Genomic DNA, 11,106 nt, shown 5'->3' on the forward strand with positions numbered 1-11,106 from the left:
GTACAAAAATGTACAAATATAAATATAGAATAATATAAAAATATAGTATACACAAGTATATATTTTTTCTTTGAGTATATATATGAGAATTTTCAGCATTTAAGTTACTACATGGAAATATGCACTGAGTTTGAGCATTCACTTTTCTTACTGGTACAGGTTTTAGGCATCAGAGAGAGCTGCTACACCAGGCAATGTCTTTCCTACAATAAAATCACAATACATACCTCAGTTAATTTGAAATGTCATAAACCGAGAAAAACATTGAAAAACAAAAAAAAAGTAAATATATATTTTTTAACATTTATTTAAATCAAATCACCTATCCCGGCAGGAGTATCGTACTTTTTGTCCTCTAAGAGTTGTCCCGTCAGCACTTATCTCATGATAAGACGATTTGTACTATTTTTTTATATAATTGGATGTGATGACAAAAATCGATAACTTTCAATGCAATTTGTAATTTAAATTGTAAATCGATCAGGGGCTGAAGAATCCAGATTTCGTAAAAAGATCTAAGATCTTCTTGCCTTGGATTGTGATTTAAAACAAGAGACGCAGGAGGTGTCCAGGTGAGCAAAATACTCAAATATGAAAAAAAAAAGATGTCAGGTTAAGATTGGTGAGAGAAATGCTCAGTCTTACCATTGTAAGGTAACAGAGGGAGTAACATGAACAAGATGCAATAAAAACATCAAAGGGTTAACGGAAGATAGACAGAAGAGATGAAATAGTATGAAAATATAGGTATTTATTTCCCAATATGAGCAAAATGCTCAAGGCTAAATCTCTCCTGGGTAAAAGATGGTATACAATTTTTGTATGACGGTACTTCAATCCAGTACAGATCTTGGCCACCTCCAATTGTCAGGGTCTTGTATTGATGCCATCCAGTTTCTGGCTCCTAGGATAATGTTAGCATCTCCTGCTTCACCATCCTTGGTCTACCTCTCCTCCTTGTTCAACGAATTGGAACAAAACTCAGCAGAATTTTTGTATTTTTTCCATCTGCCATTATGGTGATAAACCCTTCATATCATAAACACCTCAGCTTCATTGTTCTCATATCAGGCTCTTCAAAGTCATTTTATTGCTCCTGGTTAACGGGTCTCTTCCATTCTTCTCCAACTTTTTTTACCTCCGAAATTTTGGCAGAGAACTTTTTCTTTCAAAGATCAGGACCTCTATTTCTGGTCTTAGATGTTTTTGAACACTCATAACCATATAGAAGGTATGCAACACACCAAATTTTTATAAAGGTCAATCTAGGCCTCCCTAGAATTCGTCTGTTGAGCTGTCTTCATAGGGGAAGTAACATCAGTTTGCTCTGTTTATCCTTTTCTTAATCTCAACATAAGAGTCATTATCCTGCATGGATTAATGGACTTCAACTGAATCCACAAATGGAATAAAGAAGCTACCATCTTTTTTTTTGTGTGTGTGTTGTGTAAGTTGTATCAATAATCAACACCCAGGACTAAGTATATCTCTAATAGTGATATAAGGAAACACTGTGCTTTGGGCTTACGGTACAAAGTCCATAAAGCTTATAGAACAACACAATTTCACAAAAATGTTGGTTGGTTCCTAATTGCATATGAGCGATCAATTAATATTACGTTGTAAAACTTTTTTCTTTTTTCGAAGATAGTTAATTGAATGTGTGCAGTTAATAAAAAGGAAGATGGTCCGGGCAAGCTCAAAATAACAAATAAAAAATAAACAATTTAATATGAGTAAACTTTTCGCCACATGATCCAGGACTTTATTAGGTATAATGAACAACTAAAATTAAGTAACAGAGAAAGTGAATAAAATAAAAATAAGCCATGGTACAATGAAAAATGATGTGAAAATTTATACAAAAATGATTAAAGTAAATTTGAATTTAAAGTAAATTCACACAACTTTTACTTTGTTCAATTTTATACAAATTTTCACATAATTTACATCATTTTTCACAGTAACATAGTTTATTTTTATTTCATATTAGCAACGTTGGGCAGACTATTCACTGAATAAATAGCTAATAAAGTAGTTTATTTTCTATTTGAGTTATTTTGACCCCCCAGACCATCTTCTTTTTATTTTTTTTATTTTATTTTTCGATTTAACTAATCATCAAAAAAAGTATGATATCTATAATATTGCATTTATTTTATCACAGTACATTTTCTATGGTTCATAATGTAAGAAATAAGAAAGAAAAAGCAAAACTGAAATAATTCCTAAATTAAAAATAAAATAAAAATATAAAAATTTAATAGTTCTCAGCCATTATAAATAACACCAATGACAGGTTTAATCTTTTCAATTGAATTATAAATGACCCAAGAGTACTTTAGTGAAACGAGCTGTGAAATATCTAAAATAAAAATTAAATAATATTACCGGTACAAATAAAATATTATTAATCAATAATAATTAGATAATTATTACCGAACCAAAAAAAAAATATTCATAAATGATCAATAAGTATTTTAACGAAACAAGCTGTGAACTATGTACAGTCAAAATTAAATAATTATTACTGGTACCAAAAAAAAATTATAATTATTAAGTTAACATTATGTAATTAAATAACTATGTATAATATGCATATATAAAGTAAGGACATTTAGAAAACATTCAATTTCCCGCAATAAATTGAAACAAATCATTATTATTTAAACAAACTGATAATAATATTGAATAAAAAGGCAGTGGTTAACGCTTATTTTCACTTTTTAATTATAAAATAAAAAGAATATATAAAAATCAATTACCTTCGAGAAGCTCCAACGAGGCACCACCCCCAGTAGAAACATGTGAGACTTTATCTTCAGCCTTATATTTCGCAACGACAGTAGCTGTATCCCCACCACCAATAATTGTAACAGCTCCGGCTTCTGTAGCTTTTACGACAGATTCAAGCATGGCTTTACTTCCACATGAGAAGTTATCAAATTCAAAAACACCAGGGGGCCTATATAAAATTTTATGATAAATAAATAAATTATAAACATTGTTTAAAATCATTTAAAAAGTGCTTTATAGTATAACATAATTTTAAGATTTATATGATTAAAGTGATAGACCTTAAATAAATAAAATAATTATATATCACTGCATTGCGTTGACAGTAGCACAACTTTTTTATTTATTTATTGAAATTTACAACTGTTTAAAAAAATAAAATAAGTAAATGTGATAAATGTTTCAGAACACATGATAATCTTGGTAAGGAACCACAAAATGGTGGTACTTCAATCAATCCCGTGGTCATCTTCTTTTCAGATGCCTTGGAGGATAATCAGGGATTTTTAAGGAAGAGAGATTAAGAACTAATGGGGTTTGGGTGGGTAAGGATTTCGTAATGAAAGGAGGTATATCTATAACAAATTGGATATTGAGATCTTTATGGATGAGTCAATTTGTGATGTAATAAGGAGCAGCAAGAATTTTAAGGAGAATTTCGGATTGAATACGAGAGGAATTTGATGGTTCAGTGGAGCCCCAAAGATAAATTCTGTATGTCCAAATAGGTCTGACTATCATAGTATATCAATTTTTTTGGAGTAAATGGGAATTTTAGAGCATTTGTTAAGTTGGTGTGTTGTAGTAATCAGAATCTATGACCCATTTCTTGTCGTTCAGTCTAGCATGGGGATTCAAAATAAGTCTCTTGTCAAGATGGAGTCCAAAGTAGCAAATTGTTTCAACATTAGTAGAATATTAAAAAAAGGTACAGTAAGGCAGGAGAGTAGAGGTTTACAACGGAGAGTAAAGGAGTAAATTACTTTTATTTTGTATTGGACGCATTCTAAAGATAGTCGGTCATATAATCTGTGGTTTCTTTATCTATTGAAGTCTCCCAGCAGTCTATCCCTAAGTTACCTTACTAGGTAAAAAGTAAATTCATTATAAGTAAAAAATGCTATGATAAGTAAACAAAACATATTACATCATACCAATTATGGAATAAAAAAAAAACACATAATAAAAATAAAATACCAACCCATTCCAAATTACAAGCTTGGATGTACCAATGACTCCAGCAAAATTACTAAATGTTTTTGGTCCAATATCCAAACCCAACCATCCGTCGGGAATTCCACTCTCCACTGTAGCTTCTCCTACTTCAGCATCTTCACCAAAACGATTTCCGGTGACAAAATCTTCAGGTAAATGAATTTTAACACCTTTGTCCTTAGCCTTTTCCATTAATTTACAAACGATTTCTGAACCTTTCTCATCAAACAATGAATTTCCAATCTGAAAAATAAAAATTATAAAGTAATAAGAGATTGAGAACAATTTAAAATACATATACTATTTGTTTATGGTTTTAAATATCAGTTTTGAAAGAATATTAATAAAATAAGAGCAAATCCTATATTTTTTTTTATTGAATAACAGATCAGCCTGGTGGGCTATATGAGGTTATTGGTTAATATAACAATTAGATTTTTTTGTGTTAAGCGAAATTGTCATAAATATTGAACAATTGAGAATAATAAAAATATATATATAAATAAAAGATAAAATAAAATAAATAGATAACAATAATATTTCTTAAAAAGAGAGAAAAAGAAAAGTTAATAACAAAAACAATGACATTTATAGATTGAATAAAATAAATAATTAACTTCAAATGGGAGGGAGTTGATTTGAGAAAAAGCCAAAGAGAAAAAATAAATTAAATAGTAATAATGACAATAATAGAAATGGATAAATTTAGAATTAACAACAAAACGTCTTAAGTCTTCAGGATAAGGTTGGATTTTCCAAGTCGTAAGTTCCTACTTCTGTAACTGGTGGTAACTGGCAGTAGAATTTTAAGAACTATTTTTGATGAAGTCATCTATTTATTCCATTTATAACTCCCAATACAATTGGCTATTTACAAGTTATTTATACATAAAAAATAATTTATACATATTCAGTAATCCATAATTCTCTAAAGCCCTATTAATATATTTACTATCTGCTGCAAGTCCAAAACGTCTAATAGCTTTTCAAGCAAAATTAGCATTAATAAGTCAAATACTTGAAAAAATAATAATAACCTCAAAATACACCAACGGGCTCAGCATACTCCACTTGCAGTTAAGTTTTACCTAAGTGCTGTGAATTATGAATTCATAAGTACCTACGAATTAGGCCCTAAACTATACATAGTAGTGTTTCATTATTAGAAAATAGATAAGATATTTGACATAAGAGAAAGTACATGATAAAGAAACAAATAACCATTATTGAATACTTATCAAGTCAAGCTACTCGAGTTAACTTAAACAAACAAGAAATACAAATTAAAATATAATTCAAAATGGAGTGGATTTAGTTTACTGCAGATTGGTCATAGTACAAGAGCCGAGGTGAAAAAAAAGTTTTATCCAAACAACGAGAAATTAACATTTTTGTGAATTTATTTTGGAAAATATCATAAAAACTACTATTCCGACAAAGATAAACACCATAAACTGCTATCTTTAATTTGGGTACTGGCAGACATCTGAAAATCTTATGGTTCCCGGGATATTTTTATTCATAAATCAAAATTTTCCGAATAACTAGAAATCAAAATTTTGTGAATTTAGTTTGTCGAATATCATGAAAACTACAACTCCTACAAAGATAAACATTATAAACTAAACTACTTTATAATGCACTATAACACTAGCTTTAATTTGAGTGCTAATGGACATCTTTACATCAAATAGTTATGAGGTATAGATTTCTTAAAATAAATTCATCAACTACTGATTTCTCAGAGCATTTCTTATGAAATGTTTTAAATACATACTTTCATATCGTTTAATACTTTCAGAAAGGTAAACGCCATTCCTCCTCCAATAATCATTTCATCAACTTTGTCAAGAAGATTTTCAATTAAAAGTATTTTATCAGCTACTTTCGCTCCTCCTAGGATGGCGAGAAATGGTCTAAAAAAGTAAAATAAAAAATTATTGTATAATAAATATCATGTTATATCCAATAACTATGCAATTTTTTGTAACAGTTATTTAACGCTTTGAATTCTAACTTAATAGTTTAAAACATAAAAAATGTCATTACAAAGAGAATTAATAAATAAGTAAAGAGATCAAATCCTATGTTTTTTTTCCTTCATTTACTTATATGTGAAATATATAGTAAGGGGAAGTATTCACTCAAAACCTCCCCCCAGGCATTTTTGAGGCCCGTTAGCCAATGGGTGGCACTCACAAAAATCGGTGTGGGAGTGACGAATCCACCCTATGAAAACCACACATCATGAGATGCACGATGTATTTCCTATGTATATCGCGTGAGACCTTGGACCTCTATGGTCTGTCGCACCAATAATAATAATAGTAAGGGGAAATATTGGGATTGTGTAAAATTTTGAATTTGTGTTTTCAATGGAATTATACATTTCAAATTTCTCAAAAAAGGCTATAACAATTTTGTATATAAAAACTAATTGCTCTTTGATTGACCATGAGTAATGATAAAAGGAAGATGGTCAAAGAAAAATACTAAAATAGATATAAAACTATTTAATTTTGTTTTACTATTATTACCCATTTACTATGAAATTATGTAGATTGGAGTAACATACTCTCAACCATGCTATATGTTATATTGTTTAAACATGGAAAAAGAAGGAAATATTTCTCCATTTAACACGAGTTTTTCCATTAACATGTTAAACTGAAGATCATGAATACCCCTAATGTAGTAATAGTATAGATTTGATTTTACTCTTATTCTCTTTTTCCATCTTTTAGTAGTGTGCACTATATTTTTATATTTCTTTTATATTTTTTATTCTAATTTAATTTTACGTTTAACTACACATCTTTTTTATCTTCTTTAATTTACATTGTTCATTTTTATAGAAAATAACCAAATTAGCGACACCTTTGTTAAATTTTATTTTTTTTTTATCTATTTACTTACTTTTTTACCTCATTTAAGTGTTGGTATCTTTTTTAGCCTCAATGAAGCTCTGCGACGTGGGGCAAAACATTGGCTCAAATTAAATAGTTTTATGACTATTTGAGTTTTTTTCTTTGACTGCACCCGACCCATCTTCCTTTCGTAATAATCTTTAATATAAGCTAGGTATTGTTTGCATTAAATAGTCTGACAAGGTTTAAATGATGAATTTTCAAAAACTTTACCTTTAAAACACCTTTAATTTTTTTTTAAATTTAAAATAATCAATCATTTTGCATTGTTAACAAAAATAAAATTGTATAAATATAACCTATGCAAGAATTTGATAATTAGCTAAAGGAGAAAAATGGAGTCAGGAGTTGAGAGACTGATAAATCTGAGGCAGAGAAGCATGCTTGATCTCTCCTGATTACAAAAATATGTACACAGTTTTATAATATTTTGCTGAACTGTTGTATTCTAGGCGGGAACAAAGTAGATATTTGTTATCCGAGCCTTAACAAGATCCTAAAATAAAATTTTTATAGTAAAATAAAAATAAATCTTTATTGATTAAAATTGTCGAATGAAAGTTGTGGGATGAGCACCATACCGAATTTTTATTCAAAACTATAAAATTTGTGAGCTGAACATCGGTATTATGTTTAGACAAGGGAAAAATATATTCTTATGTTTTTTCGAAGTATTTTTATAAATACTATTATATTATGTTTTCTATTAATCATCTATTTACTAATCATTAAATTTATTCTTGGGATAACGTTTTGTCTTGTATTTTTGTTAGACATGGTAACCTTAGCAATATACTTTAGGGGCTGAACCAATATACTACTTCGACTGGCCAAGAATTCTCCCAGGAAAATTATAAGGGTCTACATATATGTTTGTAGACTTAATAAGCATATGTTTAACCTCAAGCTTATAAAATCACTGTTGTGCAGATTATATAAAGCTAAGGGTGAGAGGGCATACCACATTATATGCTGATGTAATCGATTGGCAGAGCTGAGGTTCACGCTGTTTGGGGTGGAACTGTCGTGGACCCCAAACGGTGTGTATTGATCAATCCCACAAGTTTAATTGGAATCTATAAACCTCAAGCTTATTATAATGTTGTAGTGCTACAATGCTACAACAATGTAATGTGGGCCGCATCATAACAGGCCGCAGTGCCTATAGCCAGTTAAAAACAAAATTTTAGACAAATAATTTTGTTTTGTAACCATCCTATTGAAACCAGCATGGAAAGATCGAGTTTACATCCAATAGGGTCACCACAAAATAAAATTTAACTCGCCCTGTAATCGAACCAGCACAGCAGCAGTTTTGAGGTTGCTAAGGTAAAACCCCAACTACAACCAAAACATTGAAAATAATATTAAATTACACTAAATCCATACCTCTCTGGGTTGCCTAGAGCTTTTGAAAAGTACTGAAGCTCTTTTTTAAGTAGAAATCCAGCAGCCCTTTGATCAAAACCTTCACCCATCATCGAGCTATGGGCTCTATGAGCTGTACCAAAGGCATCGTTTACATAAACATCCCCTAGTTTTTTTAGTGAAGCTCGGAAACTTTTCACTTTTTCGGGGTCAGCTTTTATCTAAAGCATAAAAAAAATTTTAATGTTGTATTCAAGTTTCTATAAGACTTAATTTTAGCAATATGAATTAGGAAATTTTGAACGAATCAAAAATAATTATAGATGAATATAGTAAATTTATAATCCTTCATAAAGAGGATCCTTAATTAACATAATTTCATACATAAATCAAAGGAAAAAAATAATGAACATAATTAATATTTATTGAATAGACTGAGATCTTAAAGTTAAATAATATAATGGAAAACACAGTGAACAATTTACTTAAAGAATTCTCGGTATAAAATGCCTAACAATATATTAATTACTAATAAATAATCTTAAAAATATGGGATTTAAACAATTGTATAATATTTAAATCTCAAACCTATGACAAGAAAGATATAAGATTCTAAAGTTGACATGTAATACATAGATATTTGACCTTGTTCACAAATTGTTTTTCTTGTATTTGAAAAAAAAAAGAAAATAACTTCTAGGAATTTTTGCCTCAAGTCAAGGCACAAACTATTTATGGCACGAAGACCTTAGTTTGAGCCAAAATTGTAAGAAAAATAATTTTTTTCACTAATGGAATGTTGTTTATGAGTATAAGAAGAAAATTTTACTCACAGATAAATATTAAAATTAATGCTGCAAAATATGTTAAATTAATTTCAGTTATCAAAAATATCTAAATGTTAGGTGATGAATCCATGAAATATTAATTAAAAATTATTAATGGAGAAGTGATTTGACAATCCATTTGATTTAATATTTAAAAAAATTCTCGATTACAGTAGAGTCCTGATTGAGATCGAGACTAAGCAAAGGAGCTATTGTATAAAAGAAAATCCATTAATATTAATTTAATACACAGATTAGGTAACAATTAAAATACAAAAGAAAAATTTATAAATAGGCAATATGTTTATTAATATATGATGAAGTCAAATTTATCAAACCATCTAAAACAAAAAAAAAAATTAATAGTAGTCAAAAAGCTATTTTATTTAAGTTTAACAAACTTTGTGTTATCTAAGCACTTAATTTTTTTTTATTTTTCTTTCAACCACCGGTGTTTTACTTTAAACGGGATTCTACTGTAGTTTTAAATTACTTCTAAAACTAACATTTTTTTCCCTAACCTTGTATAATTGAATAATTCAAAATAGGTTCCAATCTGTTCGGAGATCTGAACCAGGTAAAATTAGTGATTCACTATTATATTCAAAAAGCACTACTAAAACACATTCATATTTCACCTTAGTAACTCAAATTCCATTCAATATCTCCCTACTTTGGTTTAATAGCACATCTGACTATTTTGTTTTTTTTTTATTTGATTTTACTTCTAATTTGTTGCATTACGAATATGGTAATGTAGATTGGGTTTACTTTCTCTACTAGGGTGTTCCTACAAACTGTCTCAAAGCTAAAAGGGTCACAAAGTAATTTCAGTCTAAGATAAGTAGTCAAATACAAAATACATTGAAACTTTCTTTTTATAATTATGCTGTTGTTAATACAAAGCAACAATGTATATCTCAAATAAATATATAACCTACCTTCTTTCCTGAATCATCTTCTCCTTTTCCTTCCTCTTCAATGTGAAAACGTAGGTTTTCAAGAAGTATAACACTTCCATCGCTTGGACTCGCACAAGCTTGTTCGACTTCTGAACCCACACAATCGGGTAAAAACGTAATTTCTCTACGCAATGCCAACAAACATTAGTTAAAAACAGACTTCATGATGATAAACACAATTACGGAAGAGGAGAGATGGGAGACAAAGGATGGGAAAGGTTTAGGCATTACCTATACCTGTTCAGGAGCTTTTTGAGCTCCTCAGCAACTGGTTTTAAACTGTACTTATCAACTTTTTTTCCATTAGGTCTCCCTAAATGGGACATAAGCACTACACTCTTAGCTTTCTGTTCTAGGGCATACTTCACTGAATCTAAAGCAGCTACAATCCTTTGATTATTAGTGATTTTTCCTTCTTTCAGTGGTACGTTGAAGTCCACTCTATAAGAATTTGCTCAATTAGAGAAATATTATGATCTATGTTTTAACTAAAAAAAAAATTCACAGACCTCATCAAAACTCGTTTGTTGCCTAAAGTTAGGGCATCAATGGCTAGTTTGTTTAGAGCCATTTCGATTTTTTTCTTTGATAAAATAGAAAAAACTACGTAAAATTTTAAAAAAGGCCGAAAAAAGTATAAAACTGAACAGCTGTGAGTTTCGAACTGGAAAGAAAACTGGTACCGAAACCGGCTTGGCACTTATTATCACAAGACCTTTGTGTAACCTCACAACTCAATCAATGATAACTTATCACGCCCTAGCTCCAAGGTTTATCCAAACATCACATCACAAAAGCGTGTAATCTCCAATTTATTATGGATTAGGAATTTATACAACAATAAACATGTTTATAATTAAAAAAATAATGAAATTCTTAAAGAAATTTAATAAATATAACAATTATATGCACCCCTTTTATGTTATCTCTTCCCACTCATAGATAAGAACTAAGATAATCAATTTACTTCAAATTTTTTAAATACTTTAATAATATCAAACCATTTGTTAG

General features: G+C 29.4%; 1 protein-coding gene across 2 annotated transcripts; it reads right to left on the minus strand.

Annotated features, from left to right (window-relative positions):
* Positions 1-43: 43 nt before the first annotated feature.
* On the minus strand, positions 44-10,958 carry Pgk (phosphoglycerate kinase). 2 transcript variants are annotated; one of them, XM_014432417.3, is made up of 8 exons: positions 10,605-10,958; positions 10,327-10,536; positions 10,075-10,219; positions 8,328-8,527; positions 5,789-5,927; positions 3,998-4,254; positions 2,766-2,965; positions 44-203 (listed from the first exon to the last, which is right to left on the minus strand). In XM_014432417.3, the coding sequence occupies exons 1-8, from the start codon at positions 10,664-10,666 to the stop codon at positions 163-165; spliced, it is 1,254 nt and encodes a 417-aa protein (XP_014287903.1). In that variant the 5' UTR covers positions 10,667-10,958; the 3' UTR covers positions 44-162. The 2 variants fall into 2 exon arrangements, with proteins under 2 accessions (XP_014287903.1, XP_014287904.1); XM_014432418.3 differs by having other exon boundaries at positions 10,333-10,536; positions 10,605-10,952.
* Between the last annotated feature and the right edge of the window lie 148 nt (positions 10,959-11,106).

The sequence above is a fragment of the Halyomorpha halys genome, unplaced genomic scaffold (assembly GCF_000696795.3).
Source record: "Halyomorpha halys isolate HHAL.00 unplaced genomic scaffold, Hhal_1.1 Scaffold1053.1, whole genome shotgun sequence".
Lineage (NCBI taxonomy): Eukaryota > Metazoa > Arthropoda > Insecta > Hemiptera > Pentatomidae > Halyomorpha > Halyomorpha halys.

What these genes read in the sequence shown, in the direction of transcription:
- Pgk (XM_014432417.3), bottom strand. Translation starts at nt 10,666, where the DNA reads ATGGCTCTAAACAAACTAGCCATTGATGCCCTAACTTTAGGCAACAAA. An exon ending in AAGCTCCTGAACAGGTATAG is followed by an intron (nt 10,220 to 10,326) that starts GTAATGCCTAAA and finishes GGCATTGCGTAG; the next exon opens with AGAAATTACGTTTTTACCCG. An exon ending in GCTCTAGGCAACCCAGAGAG is followed by an intron (nt 5,928 to 8,327) that starts GTATGGATTTAG and finishes TTACTTTTTTAG; the next exon opens with ACCATTTCTCGCCATCCTAG.